The following is a 24,906-nucleotide window of genomic DNA, read 5'->3' on the forward strand; positions in this document are numbered from 1 at the left end:
ACAGCAATACCTTAGGAATATATGGCTTCTTAGCCTAAAGAATCAAACTGCACGATATTTTGAGCACAAAGAAGTCCGTGCAGCTGTCAAAGGCAAAATGTTACCTAAAAATGAATAGTGGCTTCTTTATAGATGCAAGGAATAAAAAAAAAAAGAAAAGAAAAATCCATAAAAGAAAGCAATGTTTTCTCCATGCTGTGGTAGGACATTGAAAATGATTGCTCTACCTTCGCACACTATCTCAGAAAGAGAACTGCACCCTTCTCTGCTAGTTCCAACCACTGAGCTCTAGACAGGTTAGCCGCGAACAAAAGGAGAACAGGCACAAAAAAGAAGGTTAGAAGTCACAAAGTGCTGAGTGAACGTTATACACACCTGCTGGGAAAACGTTATCAGGAGCAACAAAAGTCCTGCATGTTTGAAATACATATTTCAGGAGAAAACACAATTCCACGCCTGGTGTTTATACTAAAAGGTTTAACAGCCTTTGGAATTTCCCCAAAGCTTAATCAAGATTATAAATAAAGGTGCAGGGCATATAAACAATCTGTCGGTAACTTACCGAAATCTCATCTTTTCTAATCACGTTTCTACAAATTTACAGCTAATTACACAGTATATTCAGCACAACATGTTTCCCACTTGTTTACTCGATGAAAAACATGAAATCTACGAACAAAGATTGTTGTAAAAACCTCCCCTAGGAGATGCTTTGATTTATCAAAGTCAAATCTGTGTGGGTTTTTATTTTAATATTCTGTTCTAAACTAAAATTCGGAGCACCGACTTCGGGCAAGGCTGCCAAGAGACGACTCGGATGTCTTGCCTGACCTTAAGGGATTCACCAACTTAACACAGTTAACCTTGCCTGTTCCTAATAACCAACGACACCTAAGAATTATGGTATGTTCATAACATCCAGCACGATCCATCTCTAGCAGTTCTGAACATTCATATTTACAGAAGAATCTCAACTGAAGCTTCCCTTCATGCCTTTAGATTAACAGCAAGTTAATTGTTATTCTATCATGATTCTAGAGAAGATCACAAGGCTTAAATTAATCACACTACTCCCGTCATAAATAAGAGCAGGTTTCTACATTAAAAGCAGCATTGCACCAACGTTAGTGCAATGATGCTTCAAAGAAGCACATTTGTCACACTGACATCTTGATCACGAAAGAGGAGATTAGGCATAAAATGAGATTATTTCTTCTAGTTTTGATTAGTTTCCTCTGTCCTACACACCTAGAAGCAGTTTGTAAATAAATTCATAGAGATAATGATAAAGCCCCACACAACACAGTAAACACCGATCAAAAAGTACCTCCATTAACTGGTCATCCAGTTTGACCTGCTTTTTCCTTAGCCCTTCATTTTCTGAGCTGGTTTCCAGTTCACGTTCCAGAGAATTCATCTGGCTGATCTATTAAAGACAAGAAGTTTCATTAGAAAGACAGTTTCTTATTTTATCCGTTTTGTTTTTTTTCAATATGCAAGTCATGAATCACTGCACATCAAGACAATTTGATTGTAAAACCTAAGTGTTTGGACAAGCGTAATGCTTTGCTAAACGTGACATCTAGTTCAGGAATCCCCAATATAAGAAGGAGATGGAGCTGTTGGAACGGGTCCAGAGGAGGCTACAAAGATGATCCAAGGGCTGGAGCACCTCCTGTATGAGGACAGGCTGAGAGAGTTGGGGTTGTTCAGCCTGGAGAAGAGAAGGCTCCAAGGAGAGCTTAGAGCGACCTTCCAGTACCTGAAGGGGCTACAAGAAAGCTGGAGAGGGGCTGTTCGCAAAGGCTTGGAGTGATAGGACGAGGGGCAATGGGTATAAACTGGAGAGGGGCAGATTTAGAGCGGATATAAGGAGGAATTTCTTCACTACAAGAGTGGGGAGGCCCTGGCCCAGGTTGCCCAGAGCAGTGGTGGCTGCCCCATCCCTGGAGGGGTTCCAGGCCAGGTTGGATGGGGCTTGGAGCCCCTGATCCAGTGGGAGGTGTCCCTGCCCATGGCAGAGCATTGGAACTGGAAGATCTTTAAGGTCGCTTCCAACCCAAACCATTCCACAATCCTCTGATTCTATGATTTAAGGCAATGTTACGTGGCACCTCCAACCCAAGTTTCAAAGAGTCTGCAAGGTAAGTGATTCTTAATCTTAAAAGCAGTAATGCTGGCATACAGCTGCTGTGTATTACAGAGCACTTGAGAAAGCTGCCTTTTGTTTATGGTTGCCACGTTCTACCACTGAACTGGTTGTTGTGCAGCACATTGGCAGAGAATTCCACCCTGCATGCTCTGCAGAGCACAGAAGCCAGTCAGCTCCTTGGGACAGGGATTCATAAGGGACAGAGCATAAAGCTCAGAGTACATTACAAGGAAAATTAGAGCTTACCACATTAGCTCTTAAGAGAGGGAAAGCGTTGCATTGAGTCACGTATTTACCGTCTAAAACTGACCTTCCTGTTTGCAGACGACAATTCCTTCTGAAGCTGTTCACACTCTCTCTTCAAGCTTAATTTCTCTTGCTCTATGGCTTTGACGATACCCGACTGGCTTTGATGTTTTTGGTGCTTTAAGGAAAGGACAGTAGATTCCAGCTGTCGGATCTAAAGAGAGCAGAGATAAGAAATGTGGAAAGACATCCCAGATACTTCAAAAATCAAATTGCAACTCTTTAATCTATAATACAGAGTACCAATCGATTTTGGACTCGTGAAAGATTCTGGTGTGTTTTTGACATTTTAGCTTTGAGCAACAAAAGGTCTTTGCCTTCCTCTTCCCCATAATCTGCCTGATACTACGAGCCAAGAAGCTGAATAAAGAATGCTAGGAATTTAAGGAGTTTTTACGGAAGAAAAAAAATTAAAGGGTGTTCTGAAAATCCAGAATCTTTGCAAGTTATCAGGATTTTCTTTTTAAAAAGAGCTGTTTGAAACAGAATGAAGCATAGAATGGTTTGGGTTGGAAGGGACCTCAAAGCCCATCCAGTCCCACCCCCTGCCATGGGCAGGGACACCTCCCACTGGATCAGGGGCTCCAAGCCCCATCCAACCTGGCCTGGAACCCCTCCAGGGATGGGGCAGCCCCCACTGCTCTGGGCACCCTGGGCCAGGGCCTCCCCACCCTCAGCGTGAAAAATTTCTTCTTGAGATCTCAACTAAATCTTCCCCCTTCCAATTTAATGCAATTCCCCCTCATCCTCCCACTCCAGGCCCTTGTACAAAGCCCCTCCTCAGCTTTTCTGGAGCCCCTTTCAGCCCTGGAAGCTGCTCTAAGTTCTCCCTGGAGCCTTCTCTCCTCCAGGCTGAACAACCCCATCTCTCTCAGCCTGTCCTCACAGCAGAGGTGCTCCAGCCCTCAGATCATCTCAGTGGCCTCCTCTGGACCCATTCCAACAGCTCCGTATCCTCCTTACGCTGGGGAGATCCTAAGAGTCCCTGCCTACTCAGGGCAGATACAAAGGCGAACTATTCCATCATACAGTCTTTCTGCACGTGTTTGTATTCAAAACTCATGAGCCACATCCCTGTGTGACCCGCTGCAAAACATGAATTGCTACGTTGCGCCTCTGTGCTCTCTCAGGTTGCCGAGGTTACCTTCTCCCTGGCGTGAGTCAGGTCTGTCTTCGTGCTCTGCGCTTCCCTCCGCAGCCTCTCCGTCTCCTGCCTGAGCAGCTGCTGCTCCTGTTTCATCAGCTGGTCCAGTTCATCCCAGTGCAGTTGTCTCTGGGGGTCCTGCAGCCCTGAGGAAGGCACAGCCCGTTCTAGAACCCGGTTCTTAAGACAGACAGAATTGCAGGGTTAGGCCTTAAACGAAGAAGCAGACATTTTCTCTATTCAGGTGGGTTTCAAATAGCCTTTCAGTAATTGCAGACTCTAAAGTTGCAGGATTCCCATCTTCCTCCCACCCTATGGACTGTTTTCCACTAAGAAACCCAACATGCTAATCGCAGAGCGAACCCAAAGTGCTTCCCTTTGCTTAATTCATAGATAATAGGTGCGCACCAGAGTGGTTGATGTGAGTGCATAGGGTTCAGCGACACAAAAAAGCAATTTGTGCTCCATTTTACAGCCTCATCAAGGAAATAATAGATCTCAGTATTATATATTATTCAGTAATAGCTGTAATTTAGCTCCTGTTGTACAATTCTGAAACAGCCTCTTTTCCATGTGGACATTAAATATTCCTTAATTACATGGCAAACAAGCCAAATTAGTAACTGAATTCATAATACCAATCCCAAGGCTGCTGTCTACAACCCCCTTCAGTTACAATTCAGTTCAGAGGCACTGATATAATCCCGTGCCTTTCAAAAAAGGGTTTGACTGAAAATGAGATCCCCTCATCAATAACCAGTTTGACTGTTCATAGTTTTAATATGTGTAGATTTATACACTCCTTTTTTCTTTCCCAGAAAGATTTCTTACAGGGAAGAACGAACACTCAGGAGACAGATTCATTGCCTGTCCTCATGTTCAAAACTTAAAGTAAGTTTGTTAAAAGTAAGTTGTAAATCTGCTCACTATCTATAATCGAACAGAACTAATTATCATAGAATCACAGAATGTTTTGGGTTGGAAGGGACCTCAAAGTCCATCCAGTTGCCATGGGCAGGGACACCTCCCACTGGATCAGGGGCTCCAAACCCCATCCAACCTGGGCTGGAACCCCTCCAGGGATGGAGCAGCCACCACTGCTCTGGGCAACCTGGGCCAGGGCCTCCCCACTCTCATAGCAAAAGATTTCTCCCCAAGATCTCATCTCAATGTCCCCTCTTTCAGCTTAATACCATTCCCCCTCGCCCTGTCCCTGCTCTCCCTGATCAAAAGCCCCACCCAAGCTTTCCCGGAGCCCCTTTCCATACTGGAAACTGCTCTACGGTCTTCTTCATAGTAATCTATTTTCAAATGGAAAACTACTCAATACAGAAAACATCATTAAAAAGGGCTTTCTTTATATCCACTTCCTTTCAGCCTTTCTTTTTTTAAATCTGCTTTATAACACTTGTTTAAAAATATCACAGAATCACAGAATGGTTTCGGTTGGAAGGGACCTTAAAGATTATCCAGTTCCACCCCCTGCCATGGGCAGGGACACCTCCCACTGGATCAGGGGCTCCAAGCCCCATCCAACCTGGCCTCAAACACCTCCCGGGATGGGGCAACCACCACTGCTCAGGGGTAGGGATCAATGGTTGCATAACCAAAAGTCTACTTGTTCAAGCATGCAGCACTATTTGTGTCCTTCCCACGGACCAGCCAACCTAAAGAAATAATCTGACAAGAGCAGCAGGCGGCAGCAGGTGTCCGTAAACGCTGGCGTGCAAAGCCGACTGACTTTGAGGTACCCGAAGCCCATTACCTTTTCATTTGCATTCTGCAGTTGCTTGTGTAAAGACACCACTTCTTGTTTAAGAGTTTCCTTCTCCTGTTGTGTCAACCGTAGGTCTGATTTTAGTCGGGACATTTGAAGGTTGGTGTTTTGCAGCGTTTCATCCAGACTCTGAACCTGTAAGGAGCAGGGACACAGCTTGGCATTGGCAAGACCAAGATTCCTTGCAACCCTGGTCTGCTACGATGTTTGTGTACCAATATCAAACAAGACTCTGACGGAAGGGGTGAAGAAGTTACCATGCTGACAGCCCCCCTTGAAAATGCTAAGTGATTTTCTGACTTTTGGTTCCAAATTAGCAGTCACTCACTTTGAATACAGCCACAATTCACAGACGTCTTTCACCCCTGAATAGAATCACAGAATCACAGTAACTATCATAGAATAGTTTGGGTTGGAAGGGACCGTAAAGATCATCTAGTTCCAAGCCATGTGCCATGGGCAGGGACATCCCACTAAATCAGGCTGCCCAATATTTGTTATGATATGCCGGGAAGAGAAGATTTCTCTGGAATTATTTATTCTTCCTGGCAGCCCATGGTCAACAAGAAACCACAAGCGCAATTAGCCAGGCAGATAGCCATCCGTTCCCCTCCTCCGCCTGGCGAGAGCTGAGCCACCGCCACAAGACGATGGAGCAGCAGCAGAGTCTGCAGTGTTTTAGGAATGACTGAGCAGAATGAATTGGCAAAAAAGAACTTGGCTGTGGACGCAAAACAACACAGCCTATTCTGGGGAAAAAAGGTCCCTCATTGCGTTTAACCATTTTCCTCTTGTCCTTTAAGGACGTCACTTTGAAAGCCCCTCAAAGCAGCCTTCTCAGCTCCATGACGTCTTTGTACACTTTAGAAAAGAGCTGTTTTGTATGAAAAAAAAAGCACTACCAGAGATTAAGAAAATGATTCTGATCTGGGATTATAACAGAAGTCACCATTCTACCTTTTCTTGTGCAACGGCGAGCTGTGTTTTCAGTGCCTGACTCTGCTGCTCCCAGGACTTCTGTTCCTGCTTCAAGCTGCCAAGCGCATTCTCTAAGCAGCTTACTTTAGCTACCTGGAATAAGATTACATCGGTAAGCCTGACTTGGTCAGGATTTTTGTTAATTCAATTTGATTCTGAGAGTGAAGCTACAGAGAGCTACACCTACACAAAGAATCATAGAATCATAGAATTACCAGGTTGGAAGCGACCCATTGGGTCATCGAATCCAACCATTCCTAACACTCCCTAAACCATACCCACCTCAGCACCTTGCTGAGAAAGCTCAGGAGAGCTAAAAAAAACCCCACAGACCCCAGCTTGAATCTCCACACAAGGGGATCTTTATTTGTAGTGGGCATACTGGCTATGCTGCTCAAGTTCAGGGTTACAATAGAAGTGTGAGAACACTGTCTTCCTCGTCCTGCTGTGACACTTATATCCAGCCTCTGTTCCTTGCAATGCTTGGAATTTTCTACATAATCAAATTACAGCAAAGCTTTGCCCCAGCATTTAAGCTTTGTCTTTTAGAGCAGCCAGGAAAAAAAAAAGACAGTAGCAATTAAGTCTTTATATGGCTTAAAGGTAAGGAAAAAACCAGAATCCAAAGTGGATTTACAGCCAAGGGTGACACAGATGATGATATAAAAAATTAACAGCATGTAGCTTGTAGTGGAGTCGCAGTTCTTTCCTACCTTATCAATACACCTGTTTAATTCCTCACTCAGGGCTTCTTTTTCCTTCTGCAGCTTTTCATTTTTAGTAATTAAGCTCGAAACTTCGTTTTGGAGGTCAGAGAGATCAGGACATCTGGGCAGCTGTGGAAAACAAATCCCTCACAGTTGCATTTCTGTGCTGGTTCAGAATTTGGCATGCAAACGTTACACATAGAATCATCGAGTAGTTTGGGTTGGAAGGAACCTCAAAGATCATCCAGTACCAACCCCCCTGCCATGGGGACACCTCCCACTGGATCAGGGGCTCCAAGCCCCATCCAACCTGGCCTGGAACCCCTCCAGGGATGGGGCAGCCACCACTGCTCTGGGCAACCTGGGCCAGGGTCTCATCACTTTCATGGTGAAGAAATTCCTCCTTATGTCCAGTCTAAATCTGCCCCTCTCCAGTTTATACCCATTGCCCCTCGTCTTATCACTACAAGCCTTTGTAAACAGAGCGCAAAGCTTTCTCCTCTCCTGCGGGCTGAGCATCCATTCCAGACAGAGCAGAAGAGAGGGGAGCGTACTCCGTTTTGGTACGAATAACCACGTGAGTATTGTTGGTATGACTCAGGGCATCCTTCCCGCAACAGCAGTGCTAGGGATCCCCACTTGACCTGCGATCCCTAGGATTTGCTTTAGGGCTGATCTTTCTCTGCCTCTTCTCTGAAAGGGTAAAACCACCGTACTGCTCCCTTCTGATCCTTTTCCCATTTGACTCCATGCTTTAGCTTAGCCTCTCCTCTCCTCTCTGCCTTTGCTCACTCAATCTTTTGTCTCTAGTTACACTCAAGCCACAAATTCACTCTTTACTGAAGAGGCCTCATCTGCTTTTGCTTCTTAAGACCATTATCTATCATAAGCATTGGGTGCATTAAATGAGTGCTTCACAATGCAATGAAAATTACTTTGTGAAGCCCCCATCAGGAGAGCTAACTCATTTGTGGCCTTCATTATCTATGTTTATTAGCATATATTTACAGTCAATTGAACCACGCTTGTACAGGTGATAAACCAAGCCTTCCAGGAAATTATCCTCAGAAGCTGTGAGATCTCCATGTCTCACAGTCTTTCCTAAAGGAAAGCTGGGGAGGGACTTTTTCGCAAGGGCCTGGAGTGATAGGATGAGAGGGAATGGCTTTAAATTGGAAGGGGAAAGATTTAGACGGGACGTTAGGAAGAAATTCCTTACAACGAAGGTGGGGAGGCCCTGGCCCAGGGTGCCCAGAGCAGTGGTGGCTGCCCCATCCCTGGAGGGGTTCCAGGCCAGGTTGGATGGGGCTTGGAGCCCCTGATCCAGTGGGAGGTGTCCCTGCCCATGGAGAGAGGTGGAAATGGATGAGCTTTGAGATCCCTTCCAACCCAAACCATTCTGTGATTCTATGAAACCTCCAGATTGGTTTAGCGATAGGAATTCTCTCTGAGGGGACGTGCTGGAAGAGACCACTCCCTAAACAGAGCTATATGAGTATCTCCAGTGACACAGGAAAATGTCCCCCTACCTATCCCGTCTGCACAAACTAGATAAGCCCTGTCTATTCCTCGATCAGAGCTTGAAATCTTTGTCTTCATTTTCAAAGCCTGTCTTTGTAGATCCACTACTCTAGAAAATCCTTTGGCAAAAACTGAGTGAAACCAACGTTACTCAAACAATTGTACATTCTACCCACAGACTGTTTCAAGACACTGTTACGACCTTTCTTTAAAGAAAGCAAGTATTTCCAACTCAGAAAAGAGAGCAGGGCGCATCAAGAGACAGCCGGCATCATCCGATGGCACGCAAATAGAATGCCAGACCTGTTTTGTCTTCTCGAGTTCCTGCTTGAGGATGTGGTTCTCCTGTTCCAGTAGATGAGCTTGAACCTTCATTTTTGACAGCTCCATCTCCAAGGAAGACACCATATTTGATGACTGCAAAAAGGAAAAAGGCTCATATTTCAACTTAGGAGGCATGCAGAGTAACAAAGGTCAACCAGAGGATGCTGTGGCCAGTGACACGGGTTAGAGCTGGGGTGGCACTGGACTGAACAGACAGGCATGCTGGAAAACGCAGGTAAGTATTTCATATCAGTAAGCTCCATTTTCAGGATAAGCCTTCACGCTTCTTCCTCCGCGATTTAGCTTCTGCCACTCTTTCCTTCCACCCCCACTGCCGCACGCACGTACGTTTGCACCCAGTACTTAGGACTAAGTTCAGCTTCAAAAGGCCACGAGCAGCTCAAGAAAGGGATGCCAATTCCATAGCATCCATGCACTCCCAAAGGAGTTGTTTCATATCCTTGGAGACAGTGTAATCCCATACCTTTACTTTGGTGTTTTCCAGTTCCTCTTTCAGCACCAGCCTCTCCTTTTCCCATTCTTCCAGGGTACACTTTCCTGCTTCCCTTTCCTTTTGCCTGAGCACCCTTGCCAGCTGTTGATTAAGGTCTTGCACATCTGCTTGGTTTTTGGAGTTCCTCTGGCTAAGCTCTGTATTTTCAGAGTTCAGCTGCTGGTTTCTGGTCTTCAGATCTGCCACCTGAAGGGGGACAGCACTGACAGTTATGCTTGCTTTCACACTAGCGATGAGGCTTAAAGCATTTCCTTTCTATGAAGAGGATTAAAAGAACTGATGAGCGTCACTCCAATTAAAAAGCGACTCTGAACAGTGGGGCACAGCTTTTCACTGTACTCTGACCCCTGTAGCACTGCTCTTCATTTCCCTATAGCTGTTTAACTTGCTCCATACATTAATTTTAGGTCAAATCAAGTAGAACCATATTTAGGACTAGGAATCCTCCTGATAGCCTGTCGCGTGCATGGTCAGCCTCAGAAACTGTTAATATCTCATAACTGGCCTAAATTATAGCAGTTATGGTATCAGTCATCCTGCATCCCACCCTCTTCCCCCTTCCCTTTGTCGTGCTAATGTATATTTTGAGGGTTAAGCTGACGAGCTAGTAGGTTATTTTGAGCAAGCAGAACTTTACTGAGCTATACTAAGAAGGACATGAAGGCAAGAGCTACTTAAACTTTCTACTTTCTAGCAGCACAGATCACCCTTAAAAGTAGCGGTCTCATGGATATGAGCAAAGGGACACAGCTGGCAGCATTCCTAGAGCCAGCTAGCTGGGAAATAAGTAGAGGCTGAGTCACATAACCTCTGTTTCCCATGGGTTGCTGCAGAGCATTACCCACAAAGACTAAAAAAAAGAGGTTTTAACTTTATATTTTTCTTAAATAAGCTTTCCAAGTTGACTATGGAAACCGCTCTCATGCCTGTAAGGTAGATGTTACCTCTCGCAAGGTCACACGAGCCTCGCATCAATCCCAAAGAGTTAATGAGAACAGTTTCCAAAAGGCTTAAATGCATATAATGGTCATTTTCTACTGCCTTTGTGACCAGGAGCAGCTCTAACACTATGATGATTTCTACAGCCAAGGTTATGGGCTCAGTCCATATACCTGCTTTTTCAGGTTGTCGACCATCTTCTGAACAGCCACTTTCTCCTTTCTCACAGCCTCAATCTTTTGCCTAAGGGAAAAACGAAAGCTCATTAACATTAGGATCAGTCGTTAACATACAGACCTGCAAGGATGGGCTGGGGTTTGACATCAGAAATAGTAATTCAAGATATTTATTGCTTAGCAGCGCTGTTTTGCGTAGGCTTGGCAAGCGCTCAGTTCTTCAGGGCACCCCACATAGCTCTTCTCTAGAAAGGAAGAATACTCCCAGGATCATGGATGGTTATCTCCCTGGAAAAGACCATATCACTGAAATAGCCTGTCATGCTGTACCTCTTCCTGCTTTTCTACGGCTACACCAGCCCAATAAGCTTTGCCTTTGCATCAGGTCAGTCCTGTGTCTTTGTGCTATGGGGTCATCAGAACTCCTGCGGTTAAGCCCCGCTTTGGCTCAAGAATAGACAGGATGAGACGGGGCAGGGAAGAAGGATAAGGAATACACCATAAACCAGCTAGATTTCCAATGGCACCATGAAATAAGCCTACAAAACTTGAGCTATCTATCACACGAAGGAGCTTTGAGAGAGAGAAGGGATGTAACCATCACATCTGCACCGCAGCGAGAGCCCGAAGGCACACACATGGTACTCGCCCCGCTGAATTCTTACCGCATTTCTTCTCGGGATCCATTTAGCTCCCTCAGTTTCAGGCTGGAAGCGCTACCTTCCTCGTTTAAGAGAGTCACTTCATTTTTCAGCACAGCATTTTCCTCTCTGAGCTTCTCAGCTTCACATCTGCAGCAGAGAGAGAGAACTGTGTATCGCTTAGGTCCACAGGGAAGAAATTACTAAAAGCCTACAGCTACATGTAATAACAGTTCAAAACAAAGCTACAATTGATTTGTGTATGAATGGTATATGGATTTGATGTTTCATGTAGTAAGAGTGCTTCCCAGATCATGGAAAAAGGGGCTTTTTGTGCAGCTGAAGTTAATTAAAATGTAAGATACCTAGTAAAAGTAACCTACTAATACTGTACTATACCTTTCCGTCCTTAAGTTACAAATAAGATAGAATTGTTATGCTGGAAAAGACCTTAGAGATCAACTCCAACCGTACCTGTCCACTACTAAATCATGTCCCCAAGCACCTTATCTACCTGGCTTTTAAACCCCTCCAGTGATGGAGATTCCACCGCCTCCCTGGGCAGCCTCTGACAGTGCCCGAGAACCCTTTGGGTTAAGAAATTTTTCCTAATGTCCACTCTACACCTCCCCTAACGCAGCTTAAGGCCATTCCCTCTTGTCCTATCACTTGGGAGGAGAGACCAACACCGACCACTCTGCAATCTCCTTTCAGGCAGTTGTAGAGATCAAAAAGGTCTCCCTTCAGCCTCCTCTTCTCCAGGCTAAACAACCCCAGTTCCCAAACACACAAATGTACAAATACGACACCACAATACGAAGACTTCTAGGAGAGCAAAGTGTTTCCCCAGGTGTTTCTAGACTCGTACGCTGGGAATGGCAGTGTTAGAAAGTGCCTTTTCTGTCCTGTGGCAACTGTAAAGAAATAACTTCCCCACGGTGTAATACCTGAAAAAACAAATTCCTACAGGAAGCTGGTGCTGAACAATAATTAAGCACCTCGTAGCCACTTTATGGCCCCCCCAAATATATCCTGGCTGAAATACAGCAGTTAAAAACAAGTAGGTAACCTCTTATGTTCTGTGTTATAATGGTATTTACCATATAACGCATCTGATGGATTCCTAAGCCTAAGTGGGAAAAATGCTGGGGAAAAATGCGACCATGTTTCTCAAGTATTAACTTAAATACTAAGAAAAATAAAAGCACTTTCAGCATTCCATGTAACATTCAGTACTGGAAGAGAGTGAACCAAGCGAAGAGGTGATATTAGTAAAGCTACAAGTGTTCTGGAAGCGTTACCGCAGTATTTTGGACATAAAAACACAGGGTTTTCGGATGCACCATGAACTACACATTGCAAAGGTGACCACATCCACAGACAGAACAGCTGGCAGGTTGCTCCTGGTTTACCACTCGTGTTAGGTCATGGGCAGAGAGGAGTAAGTCACACACATTCATTTCAGCCGTCGTTATCCACGATTAATCAGCCTGCTTGCTAGTAGTTAAGAGTCCAAGGCACTGTTTTCTAATCAGAGTTAAACTACAGTGGTTAATGCAGGAACCGCACGGCAGGCAGGCGGCTACGAAGCGAGGAGTGGGACGCTAGGTTAGTGTCTAACCGGCACGTTTCCCACAAAGTTACGTTACCTCAGAAGATCGACTTTTTGCTGCAGCTCAGTGCATGTGCTCTGTAAGCCGAGCGTCACTGCATTCCTCTCCTTTCTCTCCTCCTGGAAACTTGTGTTGTTTGGGTTACCCAGAGCAGCAGCTTTCTCCTTCAGCTTCCTGGTGGGCTCTTGCAGATCCCTCTTTTCCAACAACATCTCTTCCACCGTGCTGTCACTTTGGCCATGTTTATCTTGCAGAACTGTAAATGCAGTGGCCGATTCTTCCAGCTTTCCAAGCTGGCATTGCAGTCTTAACTTGTCGCTGTGCGCACCTACATCGCCTTGTGAATCTTCTTCTTGGACATCTTCCAATTCTTTAACTTTTTGGAGGAGCTGTGTGTTTTCCTCTCTGAGCTTAACACTTCCCAGTTTACTTTCTTCTCTCTTGCCATGAAGGCCCCTCAGCTTATGCAGGTTGTCTTCTAGCACTTTATTTTTTTCAACTAACTTTATCATTTCTGATTTCAGATCCTCATTTTCTGCCTGAAGTTGTTCCTGCAGTGACAGAAGTTTAGCCTGTGCTGTTGATTTGTCTTCTAACTCCTCGACTCTTTTCCAAAGCTGAGCTATGACTCTTTTCAGGCCACCATTTGTTGACCCAGGAGCAGGTTCACTCAGCTCTTCAGCCCTCTCAGGCTCACCTTGCAGCTTCAAAGCATCCGAAATAACCCCTTTATTTGGAGGAGTGACTCTGTGATTTAGCAGATGAACCTTCTGCTGTTTAATATCATTGTGTAGCATTTTTGGTCTGGGCGCTCTGTCGAGATCTTTCTCGAGATCTCTCATTCTTTGCAGCAGAGGCACTTGAGAAAGCAGCTCTTGAGTCTTGTCACAATCCTGATGGCCGTCAGCTTCCAGCGCTGCTTTACTGCCTTGCACCCGACATACCTGCGCCTTGGGGGCACGACCACCTGCTCTGGCTTTAACGTATGCTTCCTCCACGTCTGAATCAACCTCTGTCATTTCTTCCAGGTCTGTAGTATCAGCCTCCGAAAGCGGCAGCACAGATGGATCCGTTTCCTCGTCTACATCTTTACAGTCAGTGGGAAACCCTTCCAAAATGGGATCTATTCCATCTGACAGCTGAGATCGTGCTGAGCTGGGCTCGGAGCAGCCAGGACTGGGAGGTTGCACAGGTTCCCACGTCGCAGCTCGCAACCGGTGCTGCAGCCTGACGATCTCGGCAGCCATCCTGACATTCTCCTTCACAGCTTGCTCGTGCACTTTCTGCAGGCTTAAGAGGACATCCTTCTCATCTCCCAGAGGCACTGTACCAGAGAAAGCGGCAATTTTGCTCTTTGCTTTTGCATATTCATTTTCTAGGACCCTGTAATGATTTTGTAGTGCGGAAAAACTATGGCTCTCCCACTGCAGTTTCTGTATTTTCTCTTGAAGGTTTGAGATTTCCAAACTCATCTCAGCCTTTTCCGATTCTGCCCTTACACAGATATCTTTGTTTAAACGCTCCAAAGCGAGAAGTTTGGAATTGAGGAGTTCTTTCTCTTGCTTATATTCACTGTCAAGCCTCTCCAGCTTCTGCCTAACCAGGTTCCCATTTTCTTCCACCACAGATAGACGCTCTTCTTTCTTCTTGAGCTCTTTTGCGTGGTCATTTTGGAGCTGCGCCATTTGATCATTCAGCTTTTTCTCTTGCTTCTCAGCAGCATTCCTCAGGTCTCGCAGCTCCTTCTGAAGCTGCTCTCTCTCACACACAAGCTTGTTCACCTCCTCCTTGAAGTTTTTCTCCAGGAGATCTTTCTCCTGGTTCAGGGCAGAAGAAATGGCCTTTTCCTTTGCCAGACTTGCCTTCAGTTGCTCATGAGCTTCAGCGACCTCCTGAGCAATTTCATCCTTTTCAAACTCCCACTGAGATTTCTCCTCTCTTTGCTGCTCAGCAAGTTCACACAACTCTCGCTGGTAACGGCCTTCCAGATTTTGGATTCTTTCTTCATATTTATTCATGAGTGTTTGTGTGTCGACAGAAAACTGAGTTTCTGCATGAGATGTTCTTCTGTTATAGTCATTTTCCATTTTTTTCCTAAACATGGTTAACATAATATATTACTAAACTCAGGGCTAACTCAGTAAGAGATGCAAATGGCTTTTTAGGCTGAATAAAACAAGCTGAAAAACTACTTTTTCACTGACTTCTACGTGAAGTACTATTTGATGGGTGCTCCTGAGAGCTAAAGCTAAATTTGAGGCAGTTTGTTGCAACTTGAAGAATAAAAATCTAATTGCCTTGGAAAAGTATAGTTATTAAACGTCCACAGAAAAGGTTTCATGTACAATATCACAGAATCATGGAACGGTTTGGGTTGGAAGGGACCTCAAAGCCCATCCAGTTCCACCCCCTGCCATGGGCAGGGACACCTCCCACTGGATCAGGGGCTCCAAACCCCATCCAACGTGGGCTTCAACTTTGAGATTTGCAAACTCATCTCAGCCTTCTTCGATTCTGCTCTTACACAAATGTCTTGGTTTAAACTCTCTATGTCTTTGTTTAAACTCTCAAAACCGGTCTTGAATATATGCCCTTCTATTCTTGTGCTCAGGTTCGTGGGGGCAGATGTTCCTACCCCAATCTCTCTCTGTCACCCCAGGACAATTTCAGTTTCTTTTGACACTCAATCCTGGCTAAAGGCATTTACCAACCATCCCTTTACTTCTGAAGAGAAGTCTGAAAACCCAAATGCTTTAGAAGTACAAAGCGCAGGTTTTTAAAGCACAGGGATCCTGAACGGAGCTCAAATTCATCACATCCGGTTATGCTTTAACATCATCGCCTCTGGGCGAGCCAAAAAGCAATATAGACATCTGCTTGAGAAAGGTCACAATTAAAAACACCCCTGGATAACGGCCTGGTGTTCTGGAATCGAGCAGGTAACAGCACTGTATGCTGGAATTAAGCGACGGGAGTTACTTCTGCACTAGCTTCACCTTGGTCACCATGCCAAGCCATCAAGGGCAGCACACACCCCGTCCCTGCTGCAGTGACACTCACCTTTCCTCCTCCAGGTCCTGCTTGTGCTTCCTCAGCAGTTCTTGTTGGAGCTCTTCCTTCTCCGAGGCGTGGACCTCTGCCATCCTTTTCAGCTGCTCACGAAAGCCACGTTCCAGCTCTCCTTTCTCCTCCTGAAGTGTCTCCACTAAAACTCTCATCTTCTCTTCCACCCAGACCCCATTTTGAATCAGTTCTTCCCTTTCTTGACTAAACTTCTCGTTCACCTGCTCCAGTCTGGCTCTAACATCATCTTCATGCTCCTGCCTCAATAGTTCTTGCAGATTGGCTTTTTCCTCTTCAAAATGCATTTGTAATTTGCTTTTCTCATCATTATATTTACAGTCAAGCTTTTCCTGCTGTTCTCTGAGCACAGCTGCCTCTCCTTGCAGCTCTGCAATTTGATTTTTAAGGCCAGTTATTTGCTTTTCCATGGCATGCAGCTCTTCAGTATACTTCTTTCTCATGTCCTCTTGCTCTTTCTCGCAGTGGATTTTTGTCTCATCCAGCTGCTTCTCGTAATGGCTCACCTACAAAAAGGAAAACAGACTGATTTGCTTTCTACATAATGTGATACAGAGATGGTTTCTCTGCCATATTATTCTATATTCCCATATATTCTTCATCGCAATATAGTTTCAGTGTCCCTGTGTTACGCCATACATGAAACAAATAATTTTAGTTCTATAACAATTATCATTATAGAACATTTGGAGGTGGGCATTGCTGTGAGAGATGCAGCGGAAGCCTGATAGGACTCCAGCTTCTGGTCCTGGAGCACCTCTCATACGAGGCCGGGCTGAGAGAGTTGGGGTTGTTCAGCCTGGAGAAGAGAAGCCTCCGAGGAGACCTTAGAGCAGCTTCCAGGACTGAAAAGGGCTCCAGAAAAGCTGAGGATGGACTTTTGACAAAGGCATGGAGTGATAGAACAAGGGGGAATGGCTTTAAATTGGAAGGGGGAAGATTTAGAAAAGACATTAGACACCAGAGTGGAGCTGCCCCAGCCTTTTAAGCCCACCTGGACCCCAGCTTTCTCCACGTAGAGCCAGTGGAGAACATAGAATGGTTTGGATTGGAAGGGACTTTAAAGATCATCCAGTTCCAACCCCCCAGCCATGAGATATTACAAGCTCACTCTGCAGGTGGACACTCAGAAAACGGGGAGGTGATTGCCCGTTCTCCGTAGCACAGACATGAAAACAGCGGGGTTTTCACACTCCCACAGCACAGATCGCATTTCAACGCCACCGGAGTGCACAAGGATAGCATTTAGCAACGCAGACTCCTGCCAGCAGCCTTTCGAACCCACAATTATCCCACGCCAGCAGAAATGAAGTGGTTAATTCCGACGCGGCAGGCTCTCAAGGCAAGAAGAGCAATACTGCCTGGGAAAGGCTCACTGCGCTCCCAGTAGTGGGGAGCAGCATCAGGATCTACTGCAGCTTTCATCCAGCCCTCTGCATCACACAATGACACGCAGGAGGAGCAGGGTAGGTGAGGGCTGAGATCCATAGACCACGAATAAAGCGTTCTTCAAGACCATTCCACTTGTATGAAAAGGCCAGAAAAGTTGTGAAGGTTTGTTTGAAGTTAAACCAGCTTACTGTGTCTTCAAGCTCCTGTTTGAGGTGATGTAGGTCCCTGTGATGTTGCTCCTTCATTTGTTCAATAGCCATTTCTGCCTCTATGCTCATATTTAGTGGGTTGCAATCTTCTGAACCAAGTCCTTTAAAAATAATAATTATATAAGTGTTCTCAAAGCCCAAAGAGATACATTCGCAACAGAATTATTTCATCAATTTAGACCTGTTTAGGCAGCTTATTTGCTGCTCCCAAGTCCTCATCACACACAGAGACAAGAAACAGCAAACATGAATTTCAGCTTTGAATACAATACAGTGGCTCTATTCCACTTAACATTAAATAGCAAAACGGAGGCGTTGAGGGGTGGTGTTTGAGTCTGGGCAGCTGTTTGGGAAAGCTTCTATGTGATTGCCTCTAAGATGTTATCATGGACACCTACAGCAGAGCAGTTGGTCACATAGAAAATACGTTACCTTGGTCAGGCTCAATACCGCTGTTGCCATGGCTTTTCATGTCGATGTCGAACTCTTCTGACAGCGAGTTTTTCAGCGAAGGCCTGAGCATTTTGCCTTGGGCACGGTACTCCTCCAGCTCCGAGTGCAGCTCGTCTATTTGGTCTTGCAGCTCCTGAGAGGAGTGGAAAAAGAAGCCTGAGTGAAAGCAGCCATGGCAGCTGAGCATCCACTTCCATGGTGTAGGAGGCAATTAGAGTAGGTAAAGATTTGTTGATAATCCTGCCATCACGCCACGGTCAGTCACCCTCCAACGGGCAAAACAATGCCCTTCTCCAAGCTCCAAACTGTGCAAGTGACAGCTATGAGTCATGGAATCACACAATCTCTTGGTGGGAAAAGACCTTTGAGATCATTGAATCCAACCTGTCCACAACTAAACCAGATCACTGAGCACCTCATCTGGCTGTCTTTTAAACACCTCCAGGGATGGGGACTCCACAACCTTCCCTTTTGGTGAAGAAATGTTTCCCGATATCCAGTCTAAGCCTCCCCTGGCACAGCTTGAGGCCATTTCCTCTTATCTTATCTCCAGTCACTTGGGCAAAGGGACCAACACCCACCTCTCCACAACCTCCTTTCAGGCAGTTGTAGACAGTGATGAGGTCTCCCCTCAGCCTCCTCTTCTCCAGACTAAGCCGCCCCAGGTCCCTCAGACACCTCTCATAACCCCTGTTCTCCAGCCCCTTCCCCAGCTCCGTTCCCTCCTCTGGATGCGCTCCAGCCCCTCAATGTCCTTCTTGGAGTGAGGGGCCAAAACTGAACCCAGGATTCGAGGTGCGGTCTCACAACACCAAGTCCAGGGGGATGATCCCTCCCCTGCTCCTGCTGGCCACGCCATGGCTGATCCAAGCCAGGATGCTGTTGGCCTTCTTGGCCACCTGGGCCACTGCTGGCTCATGTTCAATCGCTGTCAATCAACACCTCCAGTTCCTTCTCCTCCAGGCCTGGAGCTGCACGGGGTTGTTGTGTCCCAAGTGCAGGAATGGGCACTTGGCCTTGTTGAACCCCACCCTGTTGGTCTCAGCCCATCAATCCAGCCTGTTCAGATCCCTCTGTAGAGCCTCCCTACCCTGCAGAAAATCAACTCTTCCTCCCATATTTGCTACTAAAAGAGCAGAAGCTTCTTCAGACCAAGAGCCTGTATTTATTCTGCCTCTAAAGTATATTTTGCTCCAGGACTTCTCTCTTTATTCCTTCTTCCTTTGATCTTTTTTAAACAGCAGCTTAGGAACATTTTCAAACAGTCGAGAAACACCCTCCTCAAACGCCATCTACTTGAAAAACCAAACCAGAAGCAAAGAATCAAATTAGGAAAGAGATACCCTCATTACTGCATTTACCATCTGGCACTTCTGCCCGCTTGCCAGAGGAATATCCCGAGTGTTTGTGCCAAGTGCCATGCGCTCAGCTCAACGAGTGGTGTTAATTGAGGAAAATGAACCCCTGAGTGCACAAATACATCATTCTACAGATTTCCATGGTTCAGAAAGTGAGCCTTGAGTACCGGTTCATACCTGGCAGTACTCAAATACAATTACATACTCAAGCGACTTATCAAGAAGCATCCTTTCAGCAAATATTTCTGGGTAAGCTTCCTAAGAGAGCTATGGTGGTGTTCCAGACTAGACAACCCTTTGGCCAAGGTAGCCCTTTATCAACTGAAAATGGTCATACAGACCAGATGAACTGAATAGTCATCAGAAAGCAGGTATGGAAGTAGATACAGATTCACCTTAAAGAACTATTTCAGCCAAGATAGGGGAGGGGACGGTACGGCAAGCTTTGGGTAGAGGGACGGCAAGCTTTGGGTAGAGGGACGGCAAGCTTTATGTTGTCAGTTCTATTTTAAGACAATACTAATGGTTTGGAAACCACCAGGACTCAGATATATCCTACTTCTGCTGTTGGTTCCTGCAGTTCTGAACGCGATTTAAGGTAAAGTTTGTTTCCTAAGTCAAACACTACTACTCAACTGCACAAGGTGTTGAGTCCTATGTGCGGCTGGAGAACAAAGGAGGTGCTATAGACCCAATCCCAATCTGAGTATCCACCTCATCCCCTTAGCTCAGCCGACTGCCTCTGCGGCAAGAGTTTTCAACCACCTAAAAACTTGGATTAACATAAGAAAAAAAATTACGGAGGAAATAAACCAGCAGTGTTCTGTTGCTGCACTGGGCTGCTCTTCGAAGCAAGGGTGTTCTTGGTGAACACAAGCAGACTGTACCGGCTCTCCAGCCCTGGGCTCCACTTACTCTGCACTGCTGCTCGTACTCGCTTCTCATCTGCGCCAGCCTCTCCTCCTGCAGGAAGAACTCTGCGCTGCTGGGATCCAGGTCACCAAACTGAAATGGCACAAACGCGATCCGGTTACTCTTCCACCCAGCAGCCCTGCTCATCACAGCTCGGATGCTGCTCGCCAGCAGCCCTGCAGCCTGCGCCCTCTCCCCTCTGGTTTTATTTTGAGTACAGAAGCTGCTGGCAGCAGACAATGAGCAACCTCCCAAAAACCAGGAGCTGCTATCTCGCCATAGCTCTCATTCTGACTTTGATCTCAGACCACGGCTTTCCAGCTTTTCCACATCTCAGTTGGATAAATAATCCCAGCTTTAAAGAAGTCTGGAAAACAGATGCTGGTGTCTACAGATGCGCACGCACAGAAATGTCCTTGGAGAAGCTGATATTCTGATGAGTTTGTGATACAACCATGACCACCTCAATTATCATAGAATCATAGAACAGTTTGGGTTGGAAGGGACCTTAAAGATCACCTAATGGCACCCACCCTGCCATGGGCAGGGACACCTCCCACTGGATCAGGCTGATCAAAATTACATCCAACCTGGCCTGGAACACCTCAGCGTGAAGAGTCCAACGTTTAGCAGAGATGCCACAGAACACCTAACACCTCAGGTATCACCTGCACGTTGGGTCTGTTCAAAACTACGTGTTGGGGAATGAAAATCCCTGCGGATCTGCAGGATGATTGCTTCCCTGTAAGGCTCCCTACTGCTAATTAGTACAAAACTACAGCTCAGGTGGAGGATCTTTCATTTCCTTAACTGGAAGTCAGTCAGGCGGTCCATGCCAACAAGGCAGCCGTGCACAGGGACACTAAGAGCCTCTGGCTATTGGTTCAATTGGCTGCTTGAGTGCAGTAACTGAAAAGCAATTTAGTTCTGGAAGCATACTGGGAAGGGGAGGATTTACCTTCTCAGCCAGGACGTTTTCCAAGTTCCTCTGCAGTTTGCTTGCCAAACTTTCATACTCGGCCAGTTTTTCTCCCGTTTCCAATAGCTCGCTCTCCAGGCGGCTGTTTTCCTGGACCAAACAAAACCCCGCAACAGCCTCAGCATTTGGAGAAGGAAAACATTAGCACGTGGTGGCTCATTAGAAAAGAGTAATCACCCACTCAGTGGAGAGCATAACACTGCTGCAAGCTTCAGCCAAAGACAGGGACTGTGAATTTGTTACCCATGCATGTACAACCCCCCGAGAGCAAACCTGCTTTAGCGATTTCATAGAATCACTTGGTTGGAAAAGACCTTTGAGACTGAGTCCAGCCGTACCTGTCCACTACTAAGCCAGATCCCCGAGCACTTATCTGCCCATCTTTGAAACATCTCCAGGAATGGGGACTCCATCACCTTCCTGGGAGGCTTTTTTTTAAGCAATATTTTAAACTTCATCAGGATGTGTCACCTCCTGCCTGGCAGCCAAATAGCCAGCAAAGCAGACAGCCCATCCCAGAAATGCACGTGCACACGTTGGACATGACCATAGAATGGGTTGGGTTGGAAGAGACCCCAAAGTCCACCCTCTGCCACGGGCAGGGACACCTCCCACTGGATCAGGGGCTCCAAGCCCCATCCAACCTGGCCTGGAACCCCTCCAGGGATGGGGCAGCCACCACTGCTCTGGGCACCCTGGGCCAGGGCCTCCCCACCCTCACAGCGAAACATTTCTTCCTAAAATCTCATCTCAATCTCCCCTCTTTCAGCTGAAAACCGTTCCCCCTCATCCTATCCCTGCACTCATGATGTCAGCAGAGATTTCAAACGCAGCCTTCGAAATCTAAGGAGTGACCTATCAAGGTGACCAAAAAACCAATTCTGAGATCCTCCCCTCTTTCTTTCCACCAAAATTACCTTCAACATGCACTGCAACACATCCTCTCAACAAACACCACGTTACAATCATTGCTCCCTGCTTCAGGGCATCCTTGCCTTCTGGGGGAAAATCCAGGCTGCGTTTAGTCCCCATTACCTTCAGGGAAAGGGCGAGGCGGTCCCGGATGTAGTTCTCATCGGTTTTCAGCTTTTCTATCTCCTGCTCCAGCTCCAGCCGTTGTTTATTAGCCTGCTGCAGGATTTGCTCCCGCTCTTTCCGGAGCTCGTTCTTTAAAGCTGCAATTCGTTCCTTGTACTCCTCATCCAGCTTCCTACGAAGGTGTTGGAGGCAAGAAGAGCTCGTAAGAAGAAGGTGACAGCAGGTAACACCGTGAGTGAAGCTTGGTGGTAATCAGCAGGCGCAAAGCCACTACCTCCAACCCCCAGTCCCTGCGATGCCACAGCAGTGATCCCAGAGAAGATGGGAGGGATGAAACGGGATGCTGTACCTGAGGTTGTACTCGTTCCGGCGCTCAATGGCAGTGTGGTGGTCATCCACTTCAGACGCCATCAGGGATTTGAGCTTTTCGGCTTTTTCCAAGTCTGAACGCAGCTTTTCTTTCTCTCTGGCCACTTGGTCAACCCGCTCCCTAGGGGAAGCACAGCGGTCCTGGATTAGGTTCCTCCTCTTGGCTCCCCCAAAGAATCCCAGAATGACTTGTTTGGAAGACCGTAAAGCTCATCCACCACTTCTCTGGGCAACCTGGGCCTTATCATCCTCACAGCAAAACATTTCTTCCTAAGATCTCATCTCAATCTCCCCTCTTTCAGCTTAAAACCCCTCTCCCTCATCCTCTCCCTGCACTCCCTGACCAAAAGCCCCTCCCCAGCTTTCCTGGAGCCCCTTTCAGTCCTAGAAGCTGCTCTAAGGTCTCCTTGGAGCCTTCTCTTCTCCAGGCTGAACAAACCCAGCTCTCTCAGCCTGTGCTCCTAGCAGAGGTGCTCCAGCCCTTGGATCTTCACGCTACATCCAATGTGGTTTTGATCACAAGTTCGTAAGATCTGCCTCACTGAGCAGCTTTCCTGATGGCAACTTGACAACAAACCTCTCCACTGAGTAAACATAAAAAGGTATTTAGATGTGTAGATCCAAAGAAACACTGGGAAGCCTCATCTTGGGAGGTTCCACACAAGCAAAGTGGGCAGCTTGCAAGCAATGAGCAGGAAGCCAGCAGGTAAAAGGACACGTGTAGTCAATGACCAGCAAAAGTCATCGATGGAGAAGGATGGAGGGACTGATAAACATCCAACCTATTCAAAGCTTTGCAGTAGAAACAAAACACCACTAAACTGGAGCTTGTGTCCGGGGCAGATGGATGCAAGTTAGACAATGGGAATGGACCCAAAACTGAGGGCATGGTGCTTTGAGCTCTCCCAAGTGGGGTAGACAAGATGATCCATTGATGCGTGGGGAAGAAACATTTGAGCTTCAGTAGCACATGTGTGCATATTTATTAACTTATAAACTATATACAGGGAAACATTGCTCATCTCCTACACTCCCTCGCTGGAGAAGCCCGCATGGCAAATCCAGTGCAAATCAAACTGTGTTGACTTCCATATGAAAAAAGTGGGGGTACATGGTGTTTTTATACCCATCACGTGGCAAAACCTACATAACACTACTGAAAGAAATCATTTAGGATCCAAGGTGCTGCTAATCAAACTGCGCCAACCTCTGTCTTAAGTTTTATAGAATCATAGAATCACGAGGTTGGAAAAGACCTTTGAGATCATCAATTCCAACCATACCTGTCCACTACTAAATCATATCCCTAAGCACTTCGTCTCCCCACCTTTTAAACCCCCCTCCAGGGATAGGGACTCCGTAATCTTCCTGGGCAGCCGTTCCAGCACCCGAGCACCCTTTCTGTGAAGAATTTTTTCCTAATGTCCAATCTAAACTTCCCCTGGTGGCCATCAATGATGGCTGTAGACCATTTCCAGACCACAGAGTAGGGCTGGAACCAGCCTGCTGCTGCAATTTTTGTTCTTTTGAAGCAGATTTTTTCTGTGACACTTCAACCATATGAAATGAAAGTGGAAAGTTTGACCAAGCTGGCCCAGAACTGAGCCTTCCAGCAACACGGCAGCACCGCGCTGATGCCCCTTGGAAGGATGCTGTCAACCACCATTTCTCAGCTGCTACTTCAGCTCCTGCTTGGCCACACAGAGAGGGCAACGAGGGAACGGCAGAGCCGGCAAGCCTGGTGACTTACAGCAAGTGCCTGATCTCCGTTTTGAAGCTCGCCAGGGCTGCCTGGTGGATTCCATTCTTCGTTATTAAAAGCTCATTTTCCAGCGCCAGCGTCAGCTCTGTCAGGTTCACCTTCTCATCCAAGCTGAAATCCAAAGCCTGCAAAACCAACACATCGTTAGAGCCATACGAGCTTTCCTGCCCTGCAGGGACCTGGGACGTTTGTACATGAAGTGACAGAATAAAATGAGGAGGCTGAGAGAAGATCTTTGCATGCTGATTAATCTGTCACAAATGCCTTTGGGGCAACAAACCAGACATCTCCGCCACCTCCTTACGTTAAAAGAGCTGCTGGCAGCTGTGGAGATGGAAAGTGTGCTGGTTGGGCTGCAAGACCAACAGGAAATTAAAAGTATTAATTCTCTGGGGGACCCAACTACACCGGCCTTTTTACATATTCAAACGCCGCAAGAAAGCGGCTGGAGATGTTCACGTTAAACAAAAGCAGCTCTTGCAATAGAGACATCACAGAAGAAGCCTGGTAGGAGGTATTTGATAACAAAGATCCCACCTCTTTGAAAATAAATTGTCAGCA

The 24,906-nt window shown here is 46.4% G+C and overlaps 1 protein-coding gene across 3 annotated transcripts in view; it reads right to left on the reverse strand.

Annotated features, from left to right (window-relative positions):
* Nucleotides 1-24,906, reverse strand: part of NIN (ninein) — a 78,479-nt gene that overhangs the window by 15,294 nt on the left and 38,279 nt on the right. Inside the window, exons 4-23 of one of the 3 annotated variants that reach the window (XM_054069029.1) lie at nucleotides 24,334-24,470; nucleotides 22,564-22,704; nucleotides 22,212-22,386; nucleotides 21,156-21,266; nucleotides 20,201-20,290; nucleotides 17,907-18,060; nucleotides 17,454-17,575; nucleotides 15,853-16,379; nucleotides 12,829-14,886; nucleotides 11,204-11,329; nucleotides 10,536-10,605; nucleotides 9,394-9,609; nucleotides 8,889-9,002; nucleotides 7,071-7,193; nucleotides 6,337-6,450; nucleotides 5,368-5,514; nucleotides 3,603-3,782; nucleotides 2,463-2,612; nucleotides 1,328-1,426; nucleotides 228-288 (exon numbers count right to left, since the gene is read on the reverse strand). In XM_054069029.1, coding sequence (XP_053925004.1) covers nucleotides 228-288; nucleotides 1,328-1,426; nucleotides 2,463-2,612; nucleotides 3,603-3,782; nucleotides 5,368-5,514; nucleotides 6,337-6,450; nucleotides 7,071-7,193; nucleotides 8,889-9,002; nucleotides 9,394-9,609; nucleotides 10,536-10,605; nucleotides 11,204-11,329; nucleotides 12,829-14,886; nucleotides 15,853-16,379; nucleotides 17,454-17,575; nucleotides 17,907-18,060; nucleotides 20,201-20,290; nucleotides 21,156-21,266; nucleotides 22,212-22,386; nucleotides 22,564-22,704; nucleotides 24,334-24,470 — 4,915 coding nt within the window. The remainder of the gene's footprint in view (nucleotides 1-227; nucleotides 289-1,327; nucleotides 1,427-2,462; nucleotides 2,613-3,602; nucleotides 3,783-5,367; nucleotides 5,515-6,336; nucleotides 6,451-7,070; nucleotides 7,194-8,888; nucleotides 9,003-9,393; nucleotides 9,610-10,535; nucleotides 10,606-11,203; nucleotides 11,330-12,828; nucleotides 14,887-15,852; nucleotides 16,380-17,453; nucleotides 17,576-17,906; nucleotides 18,061-20,200; nucleotides 20,291-21,155; nucleotides 21,267-22,211; nucleotides 22,387-22,563; nucleotides 22,705-24,333; nucleotides 24,471-24,906) is intronic. The other 2 variants (XM_009558777.2, XM_054069028.1) reach the window with 2 other exon arrangements.

This window comes from Cuculus canorus, chromosome 5 (genome assembly GCF_017976375.1).
Source record: "Cuculus canorus isolate bCucCan1 chromosome 5, bCucCan1.pri, whole genome shotgun sequence".
Lineage (NCBI taxonomy): Eukaryota > Metazoa > Chordata > Aves > Cuculiformes > Cuculidae > Cuculus > Cuculus canorus.